At 43.2% G+C, this 27,588-nt stretch overlaps 2 protein-coding genes across 3 annotated transcripts in view; one reads left to right on the forward strand and one right to left on the reverse strand.

Annotated features, from left to right (window-relative positions):
- Positions 1–18,239, reverse strand: part of DBT (dihydrolipoamide branched chain transacylase E2) — a 43,854-nt gene extending 25,615 nt beyond the window's left edge. The window contains exons 1-4 of the mRNA XM_089686576.1: positions 18,099–18,239; positions 8,619–8,736; positions 4,315–4,390; positions 2,020–2,201 (exon numbers count right to left, since the gene is read on the reverse strand). Of these exons, the coding sequence (XP_089542702.1) occupies positions 2,020–2,201; positions 4,315–4,390; positions 8,619–8,736; positions 18,099–18,149 (427 nt within the window). The 5' untranslated portion in view covers positions 18,150–18,239. The remainder of the gene's footprint in view (positions 1–2,019; positions 2,202–4,314; positions 4,391–8,618; positions 8,737–18,098) is intronic.
- Positions 18,240–18,427: 188 nt separating this feature from the next.
- Positions 18,428–27,588, forward strand: part of RTCA (RNA 3'-terminal phosphate cyclase) — a 36,656-nt gene continuing 27,495 nt past the window's right edge. Inside the window, exons 1-3 of one of the 2 annotated variants that reach the window (XM_089686578.1) lie at positions 18,428–18,547; positions 20,792–20,874; positions 25,355–25,455. In XM_089686578.1, the coding sequence (XP_089542704.1) occupies positions 20,824–20,874; positions 25,355–25,455 (152 nt within the window). In that variant the 5' untranslated portion in view covers positions 18,428–18,547; positions 20,792–20,823. Of the gene's footprint in view, positions 18,548–18,702; positions 18,797–20,791; positions 20,875–25,354; positions 25,456–27,588 lie in introns of those variants that run through there. The other variant, XM_089686577.1, reaches the window with a different exon arrangement.

The raw sequence follows: 27,588 nt of genomic DNA on the forward strand, positions 1-27,588 counted from the left end.
ACCTCATGAAGCTTGACCTCAAAACTCTTAGGACCTTGATAAGCGAGATACAGCTATTACGGTTCACCTTCACCATCACAGCAGTGAGCTCTCAAACTCTGAGCTTAGAGCTACTATATCAGAGGACGGAAAGTGCATATGAGGATGTTTGAATCAGAGAAAGAGGTCGCTGCTGTGATAGTGAAGGTGAACAGTAATAGCATCCTAGGATGCTTAGCAACATCCTAGGAGTTTTCAGTCAGGCTTTATTAGGTACATAAATAGCCTACACCTATAGGAAGGGCATTATTAAACTTTAGTCAAAGCTGAACAGTTTGTTTCTATCTATCTATCTATAGATGCCCCTTACCTGCATAGGCAGTTTTTGGATAAGATGAACACTTTAAAATAAATGCTGCAATAGCTCAGAATATGTGCCCCCTGAGCATTCATTATACACTGCTCAAAAAAAATTAAAGGAACACTTTGAAAACACATCAGGTCTCAATGGGGAAAAATATCATACTGGATATCTATAAGGATATAAACTGGGTAATGTGTTAGGAAGGTAAAGATGCCTCATCGTTTGATGGAAATAAAAGTGATCAACCTACAGAAGACTGAATTCAAATACACCCCGAAAATCGAAGTGAAAAAATTATGCAGCAGGCTAGTCCAGTGTGCTGAAATTTCATTGCAGCAACTCAAAATGGTACTCAGTTTGTATGGCCCCCTATGTGCTTGTATTCTTGCCGGACAACGTCGGGGCATGCACCTAATGAGACAACGGATGGTGTCTCCTGGGGTATTTCCTCCCAAATCTGGACCAGGGCATCACTGAGCTCCTGGACAGTCTGAGGTGCAACCTGGTGGCATCGGATGGACCAAAATATGATTTCCCAGAGGCGTTCTTTTGGATTTAGGACAGGCGAGTGTGGGGCCATTCAATGGTATCAATTCCTTCATCCTCCAGGAACTGCCTGCATACTCTCGCCACATGAGGCCGGGCATTGTCGTACACCAGGGGGAACCCAGGACCCACTGTACCAGTGTAGGGTCTGACAATGGGTCCAAGGATTTCATCCCGATACCTAATGGCAGTCAGGGTGCCATTGTCTAGCCTGTAAGGGTCTGTGCGTCCCTCCATGGATATGCCTCCCCATACCATCACTGACCTACCACCAAAACGGTCATGCTAAATGATGTTACAGGCAGCATAACGTTCTCCATTGCTTCTCCAGACCCTTTCATGTCTGTCACATGTGCTCAGGGTGAACCTGCTCTTATCTGTGAAAAGCACAGGGCGCCAGTGGTGGACCTGCCAATTCTGGTGTTCAGTGGAAAATGCCAATCAAGCTCTATGGTGTTGGCCAATGAACACAGGACCCACTACAGGATGTTGGGCACAAAGGCCACCCTCATGAAGTCTGTTTCTGATTGTTTGGTCAGACATTTACACCAGTGGCCTGCTGGAGGTCATTTTGTAGGGCTCTGGCAGTGCTCATCATGTTCCTCTTTGCCCAAAGGAGCACATACCTGCTGGTAAATCTGTCATGAGAAAAATATGCAGTTTGCAACTGTGAACCTCCATTATCGGACTATGTCTATGGTCAATACTTTCTCTGTTACCATCCCGAAAATATTTTGTAGTCAGTGAAGGAGCTTGGTCAGGCTTCTGCATGGCTGCACTGCGTTAAGGTCTCATTTTATTATGGAATTATTAACAAGATTTCTAAAACTATTGTATAGCTGGCTATACATTATACAATTTTCCTGTTAAATTTACCTTCAACTATGTAGTGCAAGGGCCTGCCTGATTGCATACAAACTGAAAGTGTTTAGGTTTGACCTCATATGATTTTTTGGTAAATCTAGAGGACAATTGTGCGAGAAAATTGTATAATTTATGGCCAGCCTATCAGTATAACATTCACCAGAAGAGGTCACAATGGCAGCCTGCATAATTCTCTCGACAGGCTTTAAGTGGTATTATAATACTTAGTGGTGCAAATACACAATCCTATTAACTTGCTTACATACCTTTCAGAACATCAGTTTCAATGTCGACCAGAGGCTTCCCCACAAATGCTATGTCATCCACATTGTAATACAGCTTCCGAACAACCCCGTCATAGCGGCTGGTGATTGTCACTGAAGCCTTGTCGCTCTGTACTTCGCAGATACTGTCAAACTGTGACACTGTGTCACCTTCTTTCACATACCTGAGAAGACAGATATTACAAGCAAATAGTCACACAATTCTGGCAGAAAAATATGTGAAAATAAGTAAGTGGTGGGGGGCTGGTACTGAAAAGACAAAAGCCCAGAGGCTTTGCAGAGCTTTGGGTGGAATAAAGTTTCCACACCTAGGTCCACATCCTACCTGGTGACAATTAATCTCAGCTGTTCACAGGCTCATATATATATATATATATATATATATATATATATATATATATATATATATATATACACACACACACACACATATCTGAGTTATCAGTTATCTGAGTTTAGTCAGTAGCACAGAAGAGCAGATCTTCATCTGATGAAAGTCCAGAATTTCTAAAGCTTGTGTGAGCTTTCAGAAAACAGGGGGCAGGGGAACTGAAATTACATACTGCAGAGCTCAGAGAGGAGAGCTTTTAGAGCCGATTGGAGGGAAGGTGCATGCCCCCCTTCACACAGGAACAGAGTTGAGGCTGTCAATCACAGGCTGTGTGCTGGAGCTCTCTCCCGTCACCTTTTTTCTCCTGGTGTCAGGAAATCAGATGAGACATAATTCATGCTGATAGCAGGGGAGCGAAGCAGCAGACAGAAATTACACTTAGTGGACTTGACACAAGTACACACTATAGAGCAGGGATGTCAAACTCGATTTCAGCATTACGGTTGCCCTCAAAGGGCGGGTTGTATCTGTAAGACTATACACAGTATCTACTCTTTATCATAATAAATAATTGCCTCTGCATTTGATTATTACTTGTTTTAGTATTAACTTAAGACTTAGGATGTGAAGGGCAGGTGCAGACCAACACAGAGCCCGCTCACACTACTCTAGCAGATGAGGCACGTCTGAATAGGAGGATCGCACAACGATGGTAACATCCACAAGAAACTTTATTGGAGACTGTTCAGACAGAACATGGTTCTTGCTCAAGTTTCAAGTGCATGATACCAGCGGTGTATGACCCTGCTTTTCAACTGGCATAGAATTGTAGTATTCTCATAATATGTATAAGCAGATATTCCCAGCACCCCACCCCCTCTTACATCAGATGTCAAGAGTTCCCTACCTTTTCTTACATCACAGTGCACCCCCCCCTCCTTACCTTGTGCTGCCGGGAAGAAAGGTCTAGGGGAGGACCAGAGAAGGGATGGGATCTAATAAATGCTGTGACCAGATTAGGCAAGGGGGTGCTGTGGCTGCAAAATATATAGCAGGAGTTCTGTCCTCCCTTCTGCTGCCAACTGCTGAGATGGGGGGCAGAGATGAGCTTCTCCGTGGCTGCAGGGAGAAGCACAGGATCTGGCAATCTGGCAGTGGAGTTCTGTTCTCCTCTGCTGCCAACTGCTGAGACAAAGTGGTGAGAGGGAGACAAGGGTGGTGCCATAGCTGCAGGAAAGGTGCAAGGGCCACATGAAATGGCCTGGCAGGCCAGATTCGACTCACAGGCCTTGTGTTCAACACATGTGCTATAGTGGGATCTGCTTTGTTCATGGTTCATGTCTGGGGTTTACATCCACTTTAAGCTGATACAGGAAAAATTAATAGGTAGATGCTACCTACACAAGCAAAACCTACCTACCCAGTATCTGGTTCGTAAGACCACCCAGGGAGGTGGGGTTAAACAAAAGTCATCTTTTGCATATTACTTCAGCTGTATATTTTTTAAAATGTATTCGTTTTGATATGAATTTTAACTGATTGCAGCTCCTGCTTATTCATCATACACTATTGGAATTGTTGTCCTGACAGAAGTGAGGAAGATCTCACACATGGACACAGACACAGCTATGAAAAAAACCAATAAGTTCTGTTCCTTCAACTCTCTGTTCAAAGCTAGAACTATTTTATATGAACACTGTATATGAACACTTTATATGAATGCCTGTATACTGTAATAGAAGACTCTGAACAAAACCTTTTTTATATTATGGTGTGGAAAAATAAAATAAATACCAATCATACAAAGGTATATTCAAGTTTAACAATTGCAGCTCTTACAACAGAAATGAGAAAAAAAAATCAACCTGATTGCCTGCTTGAGCAAAACCTCTCATTTTCAATGTGACAATCTTCAGAAATCAGCTTCTCGCTTCTCATTCACTTACCAGTCTTTCACTGTAACCTCTGTGATACCTTCTCCAATATCTGATAACTTGAACTGTACGATCTGACCATTCAGTGCTGTAAAAATATAAACCATAGCCAGCTTTGTGAATATAAATAAACGATTCAATTCACATACATTAACAAGCAAAGAGTCAGAGTACAAAGAAGGCAAGAGTATTACTTTAAAACATACCAACAAGACTAAGGTTTACATTTATCTTGCACTGTGCTTTTCATATTTTAAAGTGAAAATATATTAGGACACCTCATTTATGAAACTCAGATCATCCATAATTTTATGCCCACCCAGGGCATCAACGCTGCTAGACCTCTGAAGGTATGCTGTGGTATCTGGAACCAAGCTGTCAGTAGCAGATCCTTTAAATTCCACAAGTTGTTGGGTGGAGCCTCCATGGATCAGTCTTGTTTTTCCAGCACATCTCACAGATGTTCAATTAGATTGAGATCTGCAGAATTCGGAGGCCAAGTCCACATCTCAAACTCATTGTTGTGTTCCTCAAACCATTTCTAAACTATGTGTGCAGTGTAGCAGATCACATCCTGCTGAAAGAAGTCACTGCCATCAGGGAATACCGTTTCTAGGAAGCGATGTACCTGATCAGCAACAATGTTTAAGTAGGTGGTGCATGTCAAGTAACATCCACATGAATTTCAGGAGCCAAGGTTTTCCAGCAGAACATTACCTGAATCAACACACTGCCTACCCCAGCTTGCCTGCTTCCCTTAGTGCATCCTGGTGCCATCTCTTATGAGAACCCTTTGCTTACTTACAGTCATAAGTATAAGGAAGGCCACAGCACTTCCATCAGCATTCAGTAATCTTTAATAAACCAGTGGCAAAAACATCCCAGAGGAGAGGAATCTAGAAGGGTTGTCTTTGCCACTTTAAATAAAGTAAATTGAATGCTGGAGGAAGCAGTGTGCAGCTGTATGTGATAAAAGAGAAGTATGGGATTTATTTTTTACCACCAGATGATTTATCCCCCTTCCTGACCAGGCCATTTTTTCTGCTTTTTTAATTTTTTGTGCTATAAACAAACAAAAAAAAAAAAAGACCGACAATTTTGAATTTTTTGCTATAAAACATATCCAATAAAAAAAATTTTAAAAATCAAATTTCATCATAAATTTAGGCCAAAATGTATTCTGCTACATGTCTTTGCTAAAAACAAATCCCAATACATGTAAATTAATTGGTTTAAGTGAATGTTATAGCGTCTATAAGTGGCAGTATATATACTGGAATTTTTAAACTAGTAATGGCGGCGATCAGCGACTTATAGTGGGACTGCAGGGGGCATTCTGACACTGGGGGGAACTGAGTGCCACTGACATCCCCAGTGACACTAATACAGTGATCAGTGCTAATAAAAAGCACTGACACTGTACTGATGACACTGGGCAGGAAGGGGTTAACATCTGGGGCGATCAAAAAGGGATAACTGTGTGCTGTGTGTGTTTCACATTGTGTGCTGTTTTATAATGGAGACATGTTGCTTTGTATTTCTCTGCAAGCAGTTAAAGTGGTTGTAAAGGCTGCAGGTTTTTCACCTTCATCGCGATCCTGCGATGTGAGTGACAGCCTCGGCTGTCCCGGGTCTCTGCCTCCTCATTGGCTGAGACAGCAAGCAGGAGCCATTGGCTCCCGCTGTTGTCAATCACAGCCAGTCAGCCAATGAGGAGAGAAAGGGTGTGGGGCCAAGTCACAACTCCATGCGTGAATGGTGCACCCAACAGACAGGAAGAGCTAAGAGAGACAGGGGACCCAAGAAGAGGAGGATGCACACAGTAGGTAAGTATAGACACGTTTGTTATTTTACAAAAAAAAAAATGAACCTTTAAATTATACTTACCTAGGTGGATGCAGCATCGATCTGATGCTGCATCTGTCCCCCGCTAGTTCTAAGGGTGAGAACTGAGCAATCAGTTCTCCCTGCCACTCTGACCAGAGAGCAGAGACTGTCAGTCTCTGGCTCTTTGCTCTGCTGACCCTGCGATCACTAGAGTGCTGGGCTGTGGAGGGGGTGGGAGCAGCTGGGTGAGCCTCTTAGTAGCTAGCTGGGAGGCTGATCCAGGTGCCGATCCAGGCTCCTGATTGGACCCGGACCAAATGGTCGGGACCTGCAGAGTGACATAAGACGGACTTTAGCCCACTGTCAGCTGAAAACTGGTCACAGGAATGAAGAACAAGCTCCACTCCTGTGACCTACAGAAGAAGTACAGCCAAACAAGCTTTGGCTGTACTTCTCCTTTAAAGGGAGAGGACAAGATCCACAACAGATGGATGGGGGCCTTGAGCAGTGTTGTGGAGAGAGAACATCAATTTTGCTTAAAGTTGATCTCCAGGTATGATCCTTATTGCATGCTTAAATTGCTGCCGCTTGGACCAATTTTAAGCAGTATTAAACCCAAAAGCAAACATTACATTGCAGCTTGCCAGTTCTTAGATGTAATGGCTGTATTAATTTGCTTTTTTAGGCTTTCTTTCATTTATTTTCCCATAGTGATCCTGCCAGTAAGTCTGTTTTTCAAAAGAACAAGCTTTCTTGCAGTTACAGGGATGAGACAAACATCTAACCACTTGCCCTCCAGAGGATTTACCCTCCTTCCTGACCAGGCCATCTTTTGCATTACGGCGCTATGTTACTTTAACTGACAACTGCACGGTCATGCAACGCTGCACCCAAATTACATTTATGTCCTTTTTTCCCCCAAAATTTAGCTTTTTTCAGTGGTATTTGATCATCTGTGCGTTTTGTATTTTTTGCACTATAAAAAAAAAAAAAGACCAACAATTTTGAGAAAAAAATAAAACAATATTTTTGACTTTTTGCTATTACCCATGTCCAGTAAAAAAAAAAAAAATCAAATTCCGTCATAAATTAAGCCAAAATGTATTCTGCAACATGTCTTTGCTAAAAAAAGATCCCAATACGTGTCAATTAATTGGTTTATGGGAAAGTTATACTGTTTAAAAATGGCGGTATATATACTGGCCTTTTTTTTTTTACATTTTTACTAGTAATGGCTGCAAACAGTGACTTATAGTAGGACTGCGACACACATTCTGACACTGGTGGGAACTGACTTGGTGTCACTGACATCCACAGTGACACCAATACAGTGATCAGTGCTAATAAAAAGCACTGACACTGTACTAACGGCACGGGGCATGAAGGGGTTACCATCTCGGGCGATCAAAGGGTTAACTCTGTGCCGTTTTACAATGTGTGTTGCGTTTGTGCTTCACTGTAAGCACACTGCTTTGCATGGCTGTGCTGTGCACAGACATGCAAAGCGGTGTGCAGGAGCTGACAGGAAGGAAAACTGTTTTGTTTACTAACAGTTCTTTCCACCGTCGGAGACGCACGGCAATCACCGGGTGCCGCCGAGTAATCACCAACTGGGACACGGTGATTGGCAGCACTAACCGTGCGCACGCCCCCTACCCAGAAATGCAAAAATCACACACGTGATTTTACACACAGTTGCTGCCCTGTAGCAGTATTTCTGCTATGGGGCGGAGCTGAACCGGTTAAAGTGGTTATAAACCTCAGTCATGAAATCTGAACAGAGCACAGCTATCTGTAGTGTTTACTTGTCTCTCTCCAAAGCTCTAAGTGTCCTTTCTCTCTGGTGCCTTGTTCCTCTGTTTTCAGCATCTGTCACTTCTACATGACATAAATTTGTGTCAAAGGGAGGGGGAGGGAGAGCTCAGCAGACAGCTTGTCTATTCAGAACACAGCTCCTGTGTGCTGTGTGGAGGGGTGTGTGCCCCTTTCCTTCAAACAGCTCTAGCTGCAGCTCCCTGCCCCCTCCTCTGTGATACTGAGAAATCAGCACTTTTACAGGGATGTACACAAGAGAAAACTGCAAAATAAAAAAGGAAAACTTATGTAGGAGGATTTGTTTCACCTCTGTGTACTATCTGAGGCTATTCACTTCCCTGAGTTTATGAGAGGGTTTAAAACCACTTTAACACTGACAGAGGTGCTTACAGTGATCAGCTTTTATGTAAAACCTTAATCCCAAAAGGAAAAAAAATGTTTCCTGTAACTTCTTATAAAGTGTTAGCTGGAGTTTGGTTTCAATGTTTTCAGTGTACTTGAATCTGCTATTATATTTAACAAGTGCATGTGGAAGTTTCCATCAATACCGTTAATGAGAACAGGTAACTGTGGAATGAGATCCCAAACCCTTGAGAATAATCATGAAGACCCTTGCATCTGGCCCAGCAAGTAATGATCATTATACCTTTAGAAATGGAACTCTCAATGCTTACCTGAAATAGTTCTGAAGTATCTGAACTGTGCAGTTTGCAGATGTGAAGAACGAGGTTGTTGTTTGCATGATTTTATCAGCAAAAACCGGTTACATGAGGTCAGCTGTCTAAAACTGGCCTAGGGGGAATAAGAGCAAAAGAGCAATTAGTGGAAACATGTGATCAATACAAGGCTAAAGAATGTGGTTTTCCAGGAGGCCGCTCAGACTGCTTGTGTTACCCTGCATTTTGCAACACAGTTGAATTGCAGGGAAATGCAGAAAGCCATGGACCTCTGTACACACTGAGGTATTTACTAAAGCTGGTTCATTCAGAACCTCGTGCACTTTTGTATGGAAACCAGCTTCCAGGTTTTATTGCGAAAGCTTAATTGAACAAGCTGAGGTTAGAAATTGATTGGCTACCATACACAGGTGAACGAGATTCTGAGTGAACCAGCTTTAGTAAATAAACCCCTGTGCTGCAAAAAAAAATCTCTGCTGCATTTTTAAGTGCATCAGTGGAGAAAAGTTACCAGTCTGCAAAATTTTATAGTAGAAACAAAGAAAACCTTTTTTTCCAAAGTTTTGAGTCTTTTTTCATTTATAGTGCAAAAAATAAATAACCCAGTGTTTAAATACCACCAAAAGAAAGCTCTATTTGTGTAAAAAAATGATAAAAATTCATGTACAGGTACAATGTTGCATGAGTAATATGGTAGAGCAATCATCAAGATCACAGCACTATCAAATGTCAATGAGCTGCAATGAAAAATGTTGGATGAGTACTCTTTGTTCACTGTATTGTGAGCCGCAGAGAAATCTCCACAATAGTACAGATGGCAAAAAAAAAAAAAAATTACAGGTTAGAACCCTACCTTTATTTTATCCAAAATGAAAAAAAAAAATCTGCCTTTATTTCTACTTTAAAGTATCACTAAAGGAAAACATATTTTTTTTTTCGTTTTGGATATTGCTGCCTGTGCCCCATGAGGGAGATTCATGCTGTTTGTCCGGTTTACTGTTATCATCAAAAAGTAATGTAAAAGTAAAAGAAAATCCCAGATTTTGAGTTATCATCAGAACAGGAATCTTCCAATGGGGACACCGTGAGATTCCCTCACTTTGGAGGGATTTCCTTTCACTTCCTGTTTTGCCTATGTGACAGGAAGTGAAGGGAAACTCTCCCTGATTTTATGCAAAGTGAGAAAAATAGTTTTGCCTTAAGCAATGCTTTAGCTTACTGGTTGGTATTTCTGCCGTGCAGCAATGAGGTTCTTAGTTTAAATCACTAACAGGACAAAGTGTGCATGGAGTTTGCATGTTCTTTCAGTACTTATGTGGGTTTCCTCCAGGTATTCCAGTCCCCCCCCCCCCCCACACACACTCCAAAGACATGCTGGTAGGTTAATTGGCTCCGGTCTGAATTGGCCCTACTATGTGTATATATGAATGTGGAGGTTCTTGAGAAAGGGGGTTCTGGCATCAGTGGGAGGAAACAATGCCCCATCATCGGTATCGGTGGGAGGAATAGTGCCCCATCATCGGTATCGGTGGGAGGAATAGTGCCCCATCATCGGTATCGGTGGGAGAAATAGTGCCCCATCATCGGTATCGGTGGGAGAAATAGTGCCCCATCATCGGTATCGGTGGGAGAAATAGTGCCCCATCATCGGTATCGGTGGGAGAAATAGTGCCCCATCATCGGTATCGGTGGGAGAAATAGTGCCCCATCATCGGTATCGGTGGGAGAAATAGTGCCCCATCATCGGTATCGGTGGGAGAAATAGTGCCCCATCATCGGTATCGGTGGGAGAAATAGTGCCCCATCATCGGTATCGGTGGGAGAAATAGTGCCCCATCATCGGTATCGGTGGGAGAAATAGTGCCCCATCATCGGTATCGGTGGGAGAAATAGTGCCCCATCATCGGTATCGGTGGGAGAAATAGTGCCCCATCATCGGTATCGGTGGGAGAAATAGTGCCCCATCATCGGTATCGGTGGGAGAAATAGTGCCCCATCATCGGTATCGGTGGGAGAAATAGTGCCCCATCATCGGTATCGGTGGGAGAAATAGTGCCCCATCATCGGTATCGGTGGGAGAAATAGTGCCCCATCATCGGTATCGGTGGGAGAAATAGTGCCCCATCATCGGTATCGGTGGGAGAAATAGTGCCCCATCATTAGTATCAGTGGGAGAAATTGTGCCCCATCATTGGTATCAGTGGGAGGAATAGTGCCCCATCATTGGTATCAGTGGGAGGAATAGTGCCCCATCATTGGTATCAGTGGGGGGAATAGTGCCCCATCATTGTTATTAGTGGGAGGAATAGTGCCCCATCATTGGCATCAGTGGGAGGAATAGTGCCCCATCATTGGCATCAGTGGGAGGAATATTGCCCCATCATTGGCATCAGTGGGAGGAATATTGCCCCATCATTGGTATCAGTGGGTGGAATAGTGTCCCATTGTTGGTGTAAGTGGCAGGAACTTTGCCCCACTGTTGATGACAGTGGGGGTTATAATACCCCAAGGGCCAGATAAAAGCAAACAAATGGCCATATCCGGTCCCCAGTCACAATCTGGAGACCACTGTACTAAGAAGAGATTGATACACTGTGGAGAGGTTTAAGCACCCTAAATAATAACCTATTGTTGATTGCTGTTCTGCTTTACCCTGCCCTATTGAATACAAATCATAGTAGTAGTACTGTCTAACTTTAAACACGCTTTAGCAGACATTTAGTAAGCTTCCAGTTTGCTAACCCCTTATTAAAGTTTGTTTAAATCTACAGCCGATGCATTTAGGCTGCATTTATAACACGATTAAACAGCACCTTTACGTTTAGAGCCTAAATGAGTAGTATTTTTAAAGCCCAACTTGGAGCACAATAAACTTAACAGGGTTCATTCAGTTAAACGTTCCAGTGCCTCAAACTCATCCTCCATCATACAGGCTCTCTTCTACATAAAACACATCTGATTGAAACATGGGGCTGTGAGTTTTGTGAATGTTTTGTGAATATATAGCTGAATAAACCCTGTTGAGCTTATTATGCCCAGAGTTGGGCTTTAATGGAAGTTGCTAAGAATGTGGTTAGGGTAGACCTACATTCATTTTATATATCTAGAGTCTAATCCTAGCAGAAAAAGAGTTTCTAAAATTGCAATCAACTATTTGGGACTGGAAATGATGCACAGAGACGCATAAGGCCATAAATTGTTGCTGTATTTCTGAGGCCAGGAAACATAGTTGCAGTGTACAACCAACCATAGTTACTGTTGGCTGTATGTGGCCGTATGCCTGTTTACTATTATTATACAGTATTTATATAGAGCTAAAAGGTTTGCTCAGCGCTGTACATTATAGTGGGGGACAGAACATGAGACAATACAGTAACAAAACAAAACACGAGGGGGTCAAGGGCCCTGCTCTTTCGAGCTTACAATCTAGGAGGTTTATATTTCTACTTGTGTAAACCCACATATGCGTAAAGCTATTCACCCCTACACACAGACTGTCTTCAACCAGGGTAGTATGCCTGTACCCATGCACAGTGTCACGGCCCGCGGTTGCCACCACCAACAGGGCGACAATCGCACGACCGCGACTAACAGTAATACGTCACGCCCACGGCGTCAGACCCCAGACCTTCTCACCAAACTCGTGACTGAAGGGCCGGCCGATCTAAAACCGCGGTGTGACACGCGTAACAAGGCCCCGCCCAGCTGCACCCTGCACAGCGATTGTCCAGCTAATGGTCCACAATCTGTGCCTGCAGCCTGAATGCGCTTGTTACTGGGTCGGGTTAATTACGCAACTAACCCTTCTACTGCCACCACCACTTTTGTCGGAGACTGGGAAACTCCCATTATCAAATATACACTATAATGATTGAAATATTGATCTATATAGCACGACCCGCGGACCTGCTATACAGAGATATAACAAACAGTAGCGTCTCTTCAAAAGGCAGGAATTCGTGAATTGCAAGTAAGCGCTTAGAAACAGTTTAACACTTTCAGAAAGAAAGATTTATTACTAAAAGCGTCAGACAGATGCAATAAAATATTTACAAAGAGATGTCACAAAAAAAAAAAAAAAAAAAAATATATATATATATATATATATATATATATATATATATATATATATATATATATATATATATAAAGACACAGCAAAGAGATAATTAGGAAGAAGATTACAGGGTTAAGTTACTTGCCCTTATGCCTGGGTTTGCAGATCCAAGTGCAGAGCAGAAAGGTTCTTTGATCTCCTCTGTTACGATGTTACCTCGGAGATCTCTGTGTGTCTGTGTGTGTGTCTAACTCACTTGTCTCTCTTAAACGTTCCTCTCAAAGGGGAGGGGGGGGGGGCTCGGACTACACGTTTTGGGAGTGGTCAGTGGGAAACTGAATTAACTATAGCTTCATAATACATGACATTAAACATACGGTTGACCCCGAGGAATGTTCAATTACTCTGGTCAGTTTGATAATGTGTGGGCTTATGCCGTTTTGGGTCAATTCTTCCCAGCCCTCTGAGAAATGTGGCCTTATCAGACGTAGGTGAGAAAGGTGACAGTTTTCCCAGCCTGCTGGCCCCACCAGGAATGTTTCTCCTGGGCTGACCCCTACCATCTGTCAGGAGATAAGGGCCTCTCAGGGCTGGAAAGGGGGGATGTGAGGAATGATTGAGGAATACCTTAAATAACAGAAAAGAACAAGAGAAAGAAGAACTCCGCTTCCACTCTAATGAACAGGTTTGCTACACACGGGTTTACTAAGTCGGGGAGTAAACCCGCGTATAGCCATTCATTACTATGGTTGGTTGTACATGGCTCTGTGTATCCCAGGGGCAGAAAAACACCCACAGTTCATGTTATTTATGAACTTGTATGCATGAGGCAATGTGTACATTATGATTATAATACAGGATTTATATAGCGCCAACAGTTTGCTCAGCGCTTTACAATATAAAGGGGGACAATACAGCAACAATACAACTCAATTCAGGAGGGTTAGGAGGGCCCCGCTCCTCGGAGCTTACAATCTAAGAGATGGCAGTTGGCTGGACCATATACTTAGTCAAAGACTTCGTTCCATTTTAAAGTGGAACTAAACCCTCCTATTGTTTTAAGCCAAGAAGCTGCCATCTTAGCCTTTGTTTGATCTGCAACTGCCATGGTGCTGCACATGAGATCAGTTATAACACCAGCCAGTTGATGGTTGGAAGTTTGGTTGGAAGCACAAACAAATGTGACAGTTAGCGTTCCGTGGATGCTGGGAATGTTGCTGCTTTTTGAAACTGTTAAAAATCGATGGGTTTAGTTCCGCTTTAAGTTCTGCACTGTGGAAATGACCATTGGAAGTTGATTGCCTGTTATGGGCACATCTTCTTCTTAGCAAATTTTTCATGTTGTACATAAGCCACCCTTAGGGCTGGTTCACACCAGATGCAGTCCAGTGCGTTTTTTTCTGCAACAAAATGCATGCACAGTGTTTTCAATGTATTCCAATGGCCCTAGTTCACACCAGTGCAGTCGGTTCCATGCCATGTGCAGGAAAGAAAAGTAGAACGTGCTGCATTTTATCTGCACAGAACTGTACTGGAACGCAGCAAAACATATCAAAAAGGCACCGGAATGGAGTGTGGCGCGAACTGTGAGCAAAAACACATCTGGAGTGCATTTTTTGGTGTGAACTGGCCCTTACTGTATATGTAGTGGGGCGTGTTTTACTGACAGCATGAAAACATATTATGTGGTTTGCATTCAGAATACTCAAGACTCTTTCGAAATCACATCACCATCAAACCACATAGTGGGCATGTAAATTACTGTGTGCACATATACACTGTAGCAGTCTTCTGTAAAAAGATAATTAGCAGCAGGGTAGAGGATTATTGAATCTTGGGTCAAGTATTTGGACTCACACTTAAAAGAGAAGTATGTGTTTTGTCTTTTTTTAGTTCTCAGCTCAGTCTATGCCTGAGCTAAGGAAAGATGGATTCCAGGAACTATATGATACATTATTCATCTGCCCTTACTCAAGATGGCCACTGCTAGAAATACTAGGGGGTGTTTTTCAAAATTAATTCTCAGCAAAATAAAGTATGGAGACAGGATGGATGAGGGAGATTGCCTTAAACATTAAAAACGAAACAAATTTTTAACCTCATACACTCGGTCACAGATGTTAAAGGATAAATTCACCTTGGGAACATGTTGCATGTGCCACCTGTTTTTAGGGTGGAACATATAACATGTTCCCAAAGTCACAGCTGCCAGCCGCTGCCCCCTCTCCTGCTGACAGATAGAGAAGTCTCCCCGTACGATCTGTCAAATTTGAAAACAGTGCAGCCATGCAAGGCTTCGCCCACACGGCCGCATCATTTATTCACAGACTTCCTTGAATGAATGAACTGCAAGTCCCAACAGCCTTAGCAGCTGGCGGCTTGTAGTTTTCAATTAACTACCACGGTGCTGTTCATTCATCGAAGCTTCCCGTCAGTATATCTGTTTAGCTGTACATCCCGTACGGCAAGCAGATATTCTGACAGGTCTGCAGGAGACCTGCATGGCATCAGTTATCTAGTGATCACTGGTGCAATGCTTTCCAGGCGCCTGTAGACAAAAATAATAAATGCACATTTTTTTACCTGCAAAAAAATGTGCATTTATTATTTTTGTCTAAAAGGTGAACTTATCCTTCAACCCTACTCGGGCCCCAGAAATAGCCTTGTTCCAGAAATTAGATCCCGATATCCCAAAATGGCCTACAAGGCTTATAATTTCTATGCTCTTGGCGGCAAGAATTGCAATAGTGCATTGTTGGAACACAGTAGTGGTGCTCTTAGATTATGTTAAACATAAATTAAACTGGATTATGGTGAATGATAAATTCACCAGTACCCTCCATAACACTACTAAATTTCAGAAAACGTGGGAACCTTGGATTCAATACATCTCTCCTGTGGACTAACACCTTACTCTACTAGGCCACTGGGACACCCTCCCCTCTCTTTCTTTCCCTCCTTTGTGAATAGGAACATCATACTTCTTCACTTTGTTATTCAAATAGCTCTGTTAGGTTTTGATGTTTTCAGTGGATTTCTGACATGCACTGTGACGGATACTCCCGCTAAAGTGTTGTTTGAGTTGTTCACAAGGTGCATTTTCTAATCATTTTCAAATCACAAAACTGTTGTCAACATTTGTATATTGCACCACTTTTTCTATAAGTGGGACATGTTTTATGTTCAATGTGTATCTGAAACATATGTAGAACGAATGATCTGTACTGTTGAAATCACTTGCCTGCCGCCCTATAGCAGAAGTACTGCGCAAAATCACGTGTATATATAGACGTGATTTGCATTTCTGGGTAGGGGGTGTGCTCACTGCCCTACCCGCGCTGCTATTGCTGGCTAGGGATGTCAATTACCAGGTCCCAGCTGGCACTTGACGATCATAGAGGAAAGCTGACAGGGGAGAGAATTGTGTGTAAACAACACAGGTCTCTCTCCTGTTAGCATGGACATTCTGTATCTCTCTGCACAACATGTCTCCCTAGTAAAACACAGCACACGGTTAACCCTTTGATCGCCCCAGATGTTAACCCCTTCCTGCCCACTGTCAGTAGAACAGTGTCAGTGCTTTTCATTAGCACCGATCACTGTATTAGTGTCACTGGGGATGTCAGTGGCAGTTAATTCCCACCCAGTGTCAGAATGCCCGCCGCAGTCCGCCCGCTATAAGTCGCTGATCACCACCATTAATAGTATTAAAAAAAAATAATTACTATATAAATATATATATATATACACACACACCACTATTTGTAGACGCGTATAACTTATAACTTTCACGTAAACCACTAAATTTACACGTATTGGGATTTTTTTTTTTTTTTTAAGCAGTCATGTAGCAGATTACATTTTGTTCTGAATTTATGAATAAATTTGATTTTTTTAGTTTTTTTATTGGACATGTTTTATAGCAAGGGACATAAATTTGATTTATGTACAGCGTTGTATGACCGCGCAATTGTCAATGTAACGCAGCGCTGTATCGCAAAAAAAAAAGGCCTGGTCAGGAAAGGGGTAAATCCTCTGGAGGGCAAGTGGTTAAAAACATTGAAACCTAAAAATGAATTCCATGGTATTTTTGGTTTGTGGTGCTCAGATGCAGTGCAGTTCCACTTTACACCCTGGTCACATCAAAGCCGATTTTGAAATTGTGCGACTTAACGTGAAGTCGCGCGGTTTCACAGTCGGGTGACATGCCGATTTGAGGTGCGATTTGCATGACATCTGACACAGATGTTTATGCAAATTGCAACAAAAGTAGTGCATGCACTACTTTAGAAATCAGTGCGGCTCCGACCAAGTCAGAACTGCACCGATATAACCGCTCTAATAGCGGACAATAGGGTGGGACTTGGCATACGATTTGCAATTCACATACCAAGTCACACCCAAGGTGACCAGGGTGTTAATCTATTGCTGGTTGCTGAATGGTGTCGTTATTAGCAGTGTGCGGATCTTTATTGCTAATTACAGCTGAATTGACCCTACTATGTGTAGGTATGTATGGGAAGTAGGGGTATTAGATAGTAAGCTCCTTGGAAGCAGGGACTGCTGTGGATGTAAAGCACTGTGTACATCCTCAGCACTAGATCAATGCTGTAATATATAAAATCTAAATGCTGCAGAGGAGCTTGCACTCTAATGGTATTGCTACACACACAGTACATTTAGCCAAAGCCAGCAGTATGCTTCTGGTAAAAAGCAGGGCACTTGGGGAACACTAATGCTAACAAAAGGCAACAAACTCCATGTGGATCATGCCTAGTAGAGAGTGAACGCAGATCTGCAGGGAAGAAAGGCGGTGATCTCTGAAGGAACAGACATTTAGCTCTAGCGGTCTCTAGCCCAGGGCTGCTGTTAGAAACTACAGGGTCCCATACAGCCAACATAACGGGGCCCTCCTCCCCAAACAAAAGCACAGTTTACTATGCTTCATTTATGAATGAACCCAATGAGTGATTGGGTTCTTTCATTGGGAGGGGGCAATTACTGGAACCGATCCCCGGTATGGCTCTCTCTGCAGCAGCTAAAAGGCAGAGCGGGAGGGAGAGGAGAAGTAGCCAACTTTCAGCAGCTGCAGAGAGAACCATACAGGGGATCGGTTCCAATAATTAACATCTCACCCCCCACCACTACGCAAGTCACCCTCCCTGTCCACATCCGATTAACTCAACTGCCTGGGCCCCATACAGGAGGACTGGTGGTCCCCCTTATCCACAGCCCTGGTCTATCCTGCCAATGTTCTGGAGGACTCCATCTCTCAGTCCTTGCAGTGTACAGCTCAGTGACACCATTCTCCTGATAAGAAAAGGCAGGGCAGTGTGACCGTCACCTTCCCCAGACTAGACCCGGGAGGGTCCCCCAGACTTTACCCCGCACCCAGAGAAACACACTACAGCTTCTCTCACCAGACGGACCAATGACCGGTTACAGCTCCTCAATGCTCTCACAGCCGCCATGTTACCCGGAAAAGCCCTGAGAACCAATCACATCACAGAGCTGCTTCTCCCGTCCAACCAGAAGACAAGAGCAGGAACAATTGTGTCAATGCCAAGGAGATGGGGGAGGGAGGGGGGTGTGAGGGGCCGACAGCCAATCAGAGCACGAATAAGCCCCTGCTCTGCTGTCAGAGAAGGGGGCGGGGCGCCAGGCCGCTTGGACAAACCTGTAAGCGACCCTTTTGTGAATGTGTCGCTGTCAATGTGAGCTGCCATTTTCCTGGTTAGAAATAGATCAGAAGACCGGGATCAATATTACAAATTGCATTTAATGAGGCTTTTACAGCGACTATGCCGGAATCATGGCTTGTATGAATAATCTGGATCGGGGTAAAACATAAAACTGGGTAATAATAAGTGTAAGTATTTATAGTAAACATTTTATTGTGTGGTGTCCGTGTTTATTAGTTAACTAACTTTATTTGTCTGTCACCATATGGACAGATTTTGTTTTAGTTCAGAAGAAGAGTGCAGAGTACGATTTCCCCTGGCAGTGGCAGGGTTAAATGAGTGACAGGAAGGGGCGGGCACAGGGTGGCAGGAGCCGGTGTAGCCGGCACACTCACAGATCTGCTATACATTGGACGGGGCCGACTGATCGGGGACTGGTGGGTGCTGGGGCTTTCATCATACACACCATCTATACTGTAGATCATGTACAGGGTGGCTGCTAGAGTAGGAATGTATGCAGAGCTGTCAAGCTCAGGATATGGGTTGTGCAGCCAGAATCGCAGCTTTCCATTCATATGTGAGTATATTCACCGATCAGCCGTACCTTTATGACCACTGACAGGTAAAGTGAATCACATTGATCATATTGTTACACTGACATCTGAAAGTGGGTGGGATATATAAAGCACCAGGTGAACATGTTGTCCCTGAAGCTGATGGGTTGAAAGCAGATACAATGGGCAAACGTAAGGATCTGAGCGGCTTTGACAAGGGTCGGAATGCTAGGGTTCGATCACAGGGTCAGATCATATCCAAGACTGCAGCTGTTGTGGGATGTTCCCGGTCTGCAGTGGTCAGGACCGACCAAAAGTGGTCCAAGGAAGGAAAAATCTGAGTCCTGGGAGGCCAAGATCTATTGATGAATGTGGGAGAACAAAGGCTGGCCTGTGTCGTCTGATCCAGTAGAAGAACTACTGTAGTTCAAATTGATGAAAAAGTTGCTGCTTTTGATAGAGAGATGTCAGACTACACAGGGCATCGCAGTTTGTTGTGTATTGGGGCTGCGTAGCCACAGATCAGTCAGGGTGCCCATGCTGACCCGGGTCCACAGATAAAAGTGGCTACAATGGGCACGGGAGCATCAGAACTGGACCACAAAGCAATGGAAGAAGGCGTCTTCGAGATTTTGACTTGGCCTTCAAATTCTTCAGATCTCAATCCATCAAGCATCCATGGGATGTGCTGGAAAAACAAGTCTGATCCATGGAGGCCCCACTTCACAACTTACAGGATCTGCTACTGATGGCTTGGTGCCAGATACCACAGCATACCTTCAGAGGTCTAGTGGAGTCCATTCCTCGAAGGGTCAGGGCTGTTTGCTGGCAAAATTCAATATTAGGTGGGTGGTCACATTATGGCAGGTGGTCATAATTTTATGGTTGATCGGTGAGGAAGGGATATATCCCCTGTCAGTTTTTTTGCCATCTGTGTCCCATTGAGGAGATTTCCCTTCACCTTTTCCAAAGCCAAAACAAGAAGCGAGAGTAAATCCCTGACTGACACCAGAACTAGGGTCCCCATTCAAAGATTTCCTTCTTTACTGTTCTGATGACAACCTAAAATTTTGGATTTTCTTTAACTTTCACTTTTGGCGATAATAGTGAACAGGGCAAATATAGAGGGTGAATTTACCTAACAGGGACACAGACAACAGTAAAAACCTGACATTGGTTCTAATCCCTCTCCACTCTATCCAAAACTAAAGAAAAAAGAAGCGTTGCTTTTAGTTATACTTTAACACCCCGGTCACATCGGGTGTGATTAGGCACGCGACTTGCAAATCGTATGCCAAGTCGCACTTTATTGTCCGCTATTAGAGCGGTCATATCGGTGCGGTTCTGACTTGGTCGGAGCCGCAATGATTTCTAAAGTAGTACATGCTCTACTTTTGTTGCGATTTGCGTAGACATCTGTGTCAGATATCTTGCAAATCACAATGAAATCATCAGGTCACCCTATTTTGAAATCGTGTGACTTTACTGTAAGTCGCACAATTTCAAAATCGGCTTTGATGTGACCAGGGGCTAAAGTCTCTACCTCATATGAATACAAAAGTGAAAACCCGCCTGAGCTATCGTGCCAGGAAGCTATCAAAACCAACAGCCAATCATAGCCCGCGGAGGTTTTCCCTGCCCCGTAGTCACACTTTTACATGCCCCTTGTATATGTGCAGCTGTGGAGCAGAGAATGCCTCTGCCACCTCTAATTGGTTGTTGGCTTTGACATATTGCTGGATTAAGAGCTAAAGTAGGTTTGGACCCGTTTTCTAACCCTCTGTGCAGATAATGTCCTGGCTGAGACTGGAACCGAGGACCCCAGTGCTGCAAGACAGAATTATGTAGTTTTTATCTTTTTTTCCTATTATGTTTTAGGAGTTACTAGTGAAGCACAAGAGGCTGGCAACATGGCAGAAGAAGGGTCAACTATAGACATTGACGGCAGCATCATGGAGGGTGTAAGTAATCTATATTGTTACTGGCTGTCCTCTGTGTAGCCAGGACAGTGATGCTGGGTACACACCAGTGTTCAGATTTAATCTGTGTAGTATGAGCTCACATTATTGCTCACATTAAAAAGTTATTACATTTTGTTGATCAATGTGATCGAATCATGAGAATGCTCTGTGTGTGATCAGCTTTCTGATATTTAATAGAGAAGTAGTCAGCTAATATCAATATTATGAACTACAGTAAGGTTCATAAATATTGGGACATCGACACAATTCTAACATTTTTGGCTCTATACACCGCCACAATGAATTTGAAATGAAACGAACAAGATGTGCTTTAACTGCAGACTGTCAGCTTTAATTTGAGGGTATTTACCTCCAAATCAGGTGAACGGTGTAGGAATTACAACAGTTTGCATATGTGCTTCCCACTTGTTAAGGAACCAAAAGTAATGGGACAGAATAATAATCATAAATCAAACTTTCACTTTTTAATACTTGGTTGCAAATCCATTGCAGTCAATTACAGCCTGAAGTCTGGAACGCATAGACATCACCAGACGCTGGATTTCATCCCTGGTGATGCTCTGCCAGGTCTCTACTGCAACTGTCTTCAGTTCCTGCTTGTTCTTGGGGCATTTTCTCTTCAGTAAGTGAAATGCATGCTCAATCGGATTCAGGTCAGGTGATTGACTTGGCCATTGCATAACATTCCACTTCTTTCCCTTAAAAAACTCTTTGGCTGCTTTTGCAGTATGCTTTGGGTCATTGTCCATCTGCACTGTGAAGCGGCGTCCAATGAGTTCTGAAGCATTTGGCTGAATATGAGCAGATAATATTGCCCTAAACACTTCAGAATTCATCCTGCTGCTTTTGTCAGCAGTCACATCATCAATAAATACAAGAGAACCAGTTCCATTGGCAGCCATACATGCCCATGCCATGACACTACCACCACCATGCTTTACTGATGAGGTGGTATGCTTAGGATCATGAGCAGTTCCTTTCCTTCTCCATACTCTTCTCTTCCCATCACTCTGGTACAAGTTGATCTTGGTCTCATCTGTCCATAGGATGTTGTTCCAGAACTGTGAAGGCTTTTTTAGATGTCGTTTGGCAAACTCTAATCTGGCCTTCCTGTTTTTGAGGCTCACCAATGGTTTACATCTTGTGGTGAACCCTCTGTATTCACTCTGGTGAAGTCTTCTCTTGATTGTTGACTTTGACACACATACACCTACCTCCTGGAGAGTGTTCTTGATCTGACCAACTGTTGTGAAGGGTGTTTTCTTCACCAGGGAAAGAATTCTTCAGTCATCCACCACAGTTGTTTTCCGTGGTCTTCCGATTCTTTTGGTGTTTCTGAGCTCACCGGTGTGTTCCTTCTTTTTAAGAATGTTCCAAACAGTTGTTTTGGCCACGACTAATGTTTTTGCTATCTCTCTGATGGGTTTGTTTTGTTTTTTCAGCCTAATGATGGCTTGCTTCACTGATAGTGACAGCTCTTTGGATCTCATCTTGAAAGTTGACAGCAACAGATTCCAAATGCAAATCGCACACTTGAAATGAACTCTGAACCTTTTATCTGCTCATTGTAATTGGGATAATGAGGGAATAACACACACCTGGCCATGGAACAGCTGAGAAGCCAATTGTCCCATTACTTTTGGTCCCCTAACAAGTGGGAGGCACATATGCACACTGTTGTAATTCCTACACCGTTCACATGATTTGAATGTAAATACCCTCAAATTAAAGCTGACAGTCTGCAGTTAAAGCATATCTTGTTAGTTTCATTTCAAATCCATTGTGGTGGTGTATAGAGCCAAAAATGTTAGAATTGTGTCGATGTCCCAATATTTATGGACCTGACTGTATAAAGTGCACAAGCATACCTGCAGTGTTGCTATAATGATCTTGATGTCACTGCTTCTGCTTCCCAGAAAGTGAAGGTCAGTATCTGTATAGGCTTTGGGAAGGCAATGGGTTATACATGCATTGTGTGGTGGAGGGCATACTTGCTTAGGGCCCAATCACACACACAGTGGGCAATTGTTATGCTCTGTATTATGCACATCCGCTTGTGTGCACTGTGTAGAGGTGGCTTGATGCTTTCCTATAATGCATTGCACTGTTTACCTTTTTTCTTTCATTTTTGATCTATATTGAGATGTCACAAAATGATACTTTATTGCAGGATGTTGTAAAACAGTGTAGTGCATCACAACACTCTATGCTGCTTTAAAATGCATCCTGTCCTGCTTGGCTTCTGGGCCCACCAACGCAGTTGCTTGGCTTCTGGGCCCACCGACGCAGTTGCTTGGCTGCTGGGCCCACCGACGCAGTTGCTTGGCTGCTGGGCCCACCGACGCAGTTGCTTGGCTGCTGGGCCCACCGACGCAGTTGCTTGGCTGCTGGGCCCACCGACGCAGTTGCTTGGCTGCTGGGCCCACCGACGCAGTTGCTTGGCTGCTGGGCCCACCGACGCAGTTGCTTTCCATCTGACCGCACCGACGCAGTTGCTTGGTTTCTGTGCACACCAACACAGTTGCTTGGTTTCTGGGCCTACCATCACAGTTGCTTGGTTTCTGGGCCTACCATCACAGTTGCTTGGTTTCTGGGCCTACCAACACAGTTGCTTCCCATCTGACCGCACTGACACAGTTGGTTTGTTTCTGCGCGCTCCACCACAGTTGCTTTGAGTATGCATGCACCAACACAGTTGCTTTGTGTTTGCACACAACCAACAGTTAAAGCCCCAGGTAAATTTGCCCTATTGAATACAAATCGTAGTAGTAGTACTGGCTGTAACTTTAAACACACTTCAGCAGGCATTTAGCTTGCTGACACCTTCTTAAAGCTTGTTTAAATCTACAGCCGATGCATTTAGGCTGCATTTATAACATGATTAAACAGCGCCTTTATGTTTAGAGCCTAAATAAGTAGTATTTTTTAAAGCCCAACTTGGGGCACAATAAACTCACCAGGGTTCATTCAGTTATACGTTCCAGTACTTTAAACCTCATTCGCTGCCATACAGGCTTTCTTCTACATAAGACCAATCTAATTTAAACCTGGGGCTGTACATATGTTGTGAATGGCCTGAATGAGCAGGAGATGGGGAGACGACCATAGCGTTGGGGTCTATGTGACCTGCAGCACTTTCACCTGAGCAGGTCTGAAGTAGAGCTGAAGCTGTATTTCCTCCAGCAGATCTGTGTAATGTAAAAGAATCCTGCATGACGACGGCATTGTGGTTTGAGGCTACAGAATGTGTAGCTGAATTAATCCTGGTAAGCGTATTATGCCCAGAGTTGGTCTTTAATGGAAGTTGCTAAGAATGTGGTTAGGGTGAACCTCAATTCATTTTTTTTTTTTTGTTTTGTTATATCTAGAGTCTAAATCCCAGCAGACAGTTTCTAAAATTACAATCAATTATTTGGGCCTGGAACTGATTTGAGCACGGGAAACACTGTTGCTATGTACAACTGACCATAGTAATTGTTGGCTGTGTGTGGCTGTATGCCTGTTTATGTCCCAACGTGCGTAAACTCACATATGCATAAAGCCGTCCGCCTTTGGACACAGACTGTCATCACCCTGGGTAGTATGCCCGTACCCATGTATGGGTTTACCAAGTAGCAGTGTAAACCCGCATACAAACACATACAGCCATTCATTACTATGGTTGATTGTTTTAAAGAAACTAAACTCTATTTAACAGTTTCAGAAAACAGTTACATTCCCGGAATGTGAGAGGAATCTAACTGTCACATTTTCTTGTGCTCCCAACCAAACTGTCATGCCATCAAATGCCTGGTGTCATAACTGATCACTTGCAGCATTGTGGCAGTTGAAGTTCAAACCGAGGCTAAGATGGTAGCTTCCTTGGCTGATAATGATAGGAGGGTTTAGTTCCACTTTAAGTTCTGCACGGTGGAAATGACAGTTGGAAGTTGACTGCTTGTTATGGGCAACAGCACATTTTCTTCTTATCAATTGTTTCATGCATAAGCCACACTTCTATGTAGTGGGGCCTGTTTGATTGACAGTATAAACACATACTATGTGCTTTGCATTCAGAATACTCACTCTTTCAAGATCACATCACCAACAAGAGGAGCTGAAGTAACACTCAGTGAGGAGAGCTGATTGGAGTGAAGGATTACATCAATTCCCTTTACACAGCATACAGGAACAGAGCTGAGGGTGTCAATCACAGACCGTGTGCTAGAGCACCCATGTCACCTTTTTATCTCTTGGTGTCAGGAAAATTTGTCAGAAGTAACTCATGCAGACAGCAAAGGAACAAGGCAGCAGACAGAAATGACACTTAGTGCTCTGGATTGACAGAAGTACACAATATAGAGGGATATGCTTTGCTCATATAGTCAAGTCAGAGGTTTACAACCACTTTATGAAGTACATGCCCAGATTGTTTTGTATCTGTGAAATTTATAGTCATTATGTTTTTCTGGAAACATAGGGAGGACAGATCTTGCGTATTTGCACTGCTCTAAGCTGCCTTCTTGGATTACGTGTGCGTGTAATGAAGATCCGAGCAGGAAGAAGCACTCCAGGACTGAGGTGAGAACTCATTTCTTTCCCATGCAGTTTTATATAAGAGGACAAGGCCATCTATAGTTGGCTACTGGGCTAAAAAGGCTACCGTTTTCATTGACTAGTTTTGCAGAACCACCATTAGCTTTGGCCACCTCACCTTTCACAGTCTTTAGCTGTAAAGGAAATCTGTACTAGAAGATTTAGAAGGCTTTCATTGCTGAATTTCTGAAAATGTCAGTTGCCTGGTTGTTAGGTTAATTCAATGTTCTGAGTCACTGAGCCAGAAAAAAAACATGTGCATCGGGTACGTTTAGAAGGAAGTCAGAATTCCTGATCTAACCAAAAAAAAAGGAAAACCGCACACACCAAACATTCCTTAACTTGTACCCGCTGGCGTACCACACATCCAGCAGCAAGGTTGGTTCACGTTAGTGCACGGCTGTCATATATATGCATCCACGGGGCTCTGCTACATCAAACACAAGGCCACACACTGATGATGTCACTCGTAAAAAAAAAAAAAAAAAATCTTCTTTAGCAAGAACAGAAACTTTGAGAGTCCCTGCTGAGGGACCACCCCTTTGACATGTTTCAGTCTTATGGGCTTAATCGTAGAGATTAAATGTATAAGGGTGAAATGCGTCAGAAAGGTTGGATCAGTAGGTGGATATTTTCAAAATGTCTGTTCTGGCCGAATATAACTTGTTTTGTTGAAGAATGACATCATCAGAGTGCGGCATTGTATATGATGTAGCAATGGTGCTCAGAGCCGAAAAGGGCTCCTTTTGGCCAGTGCCTGGCAAACCTGTAACTGAGAAGGGCAAGCAAAATTTCAGGGCAGTGCCTTTTTTGGATCGTTCAAACATGGGGCACTGACTCTGCTGTTATGTACTGAGAATTCTCTTCCAGCACTCTGATCAAGCTGTCATCAATAATCTCCTGTCATTGTCTATGATCAGTAGCCAGTGGGACAGGTTCCTAAACATGTGACTGCTTTGACAGCTAATCTCACGGTGCTCACATGATCAGTAACTTCACCTCTGCCACCCAGCATTAAGACCCATTTATAGGGCTGCTGGAAGGTGTCAGCAAGGAGTTAATAAAATTATAAAGAAAATAACTGCACTTACATTCTGCAGTTAAATGTCAGGCACATAACAAACGTCAGCAATTTCCAGGAGTAGATGTAAAAAAGAAAAAACACAGAGAGCCTGTATGTGAAGGCTATAAAAGACCTAAGGGAATAAATATCAGGTTAGCCGCCAGCTAAGCAAAACAAATAGGCCTTGCTGCACAAAATGAACAGCCTCCTGTGATGGAAGTAAGGGACAGATGTTGAGGAAGACTCTGTCATCATGTTAGAGACTCCGACTCTTACTAAAAGACTCAGAGGAAGCCTTGAAACATGTTAGTGCACCTGTGTTGAAGTTCTGATACATACTTGTTTTAGGTCCATTATTCACAAAGCAATGAAACCGTTAATTCAAAACAATGGCCACTGGCCAATAATTCTTTTCAGGTGACTATGGCAAAGATAGTTTCCATATTTTTCAGGTTCAGATTTCCCATTATTGCAGCTTCCCTGAGTTAACAGCACCTCAATTATTTTCATTTTATGTTATTTATTATAGTAGTTCTGTTTGGGTATTTGAAATACATGAAGCTAAAGAAACAAAAAAACAAAAAATTTGCGTATACAGAATTCCCAGATCCTAATGTCAAGGGACACAAAATAAACATTCATAAAGTCCAAAGTCATATAATGCAAAATAAGTCCATGTAGCACTAGGGCAAGCTCTTATAGCTGTAGCAGGCTCTGTGTGAAGATAACGGAAGAAAAAAGCATCTCTAAGTGCAGTATGTCAAAACATTTATTAGGGAGTAATGTAAAAGCACTCGCATGGTGAAAAAGGTAAGTAAGGTATAGCCGCCTCCACGCTAAGGGAGACTGGATGTCACAAGAAGCCGCCCGGCATGTGAAGTCTCTGAAGATGGCGTCTAGAGTGCACCTTGGAGTGCAAAGTCCGCGTGATGACGTGGGAGAGACCATCATGCAAAGTGACACGTTTCGGAGCATGTGCTAAACCACTAGACAGCAGAGGCGCACTCCCATCTCAAGCTTAGAGTTGATTTTTTTCTTCCTTTATTTGAAATACA

Source organism: Staurois parvus, unplaced genomic scaffold (assembly GCF_062004578.1).
Source record: "Staurois parvus isolate SC_StPar_1 unplaced genomic scaffold, SC_StPar_1.0 ptg000402l, whole genome shotgun sequence".
Classification (NCBI taxonomy): Eukaryota; Metazoa; Chordata; class Amphibia; order Anura; family Ranidae; genus Staurois; species Staurois parvus.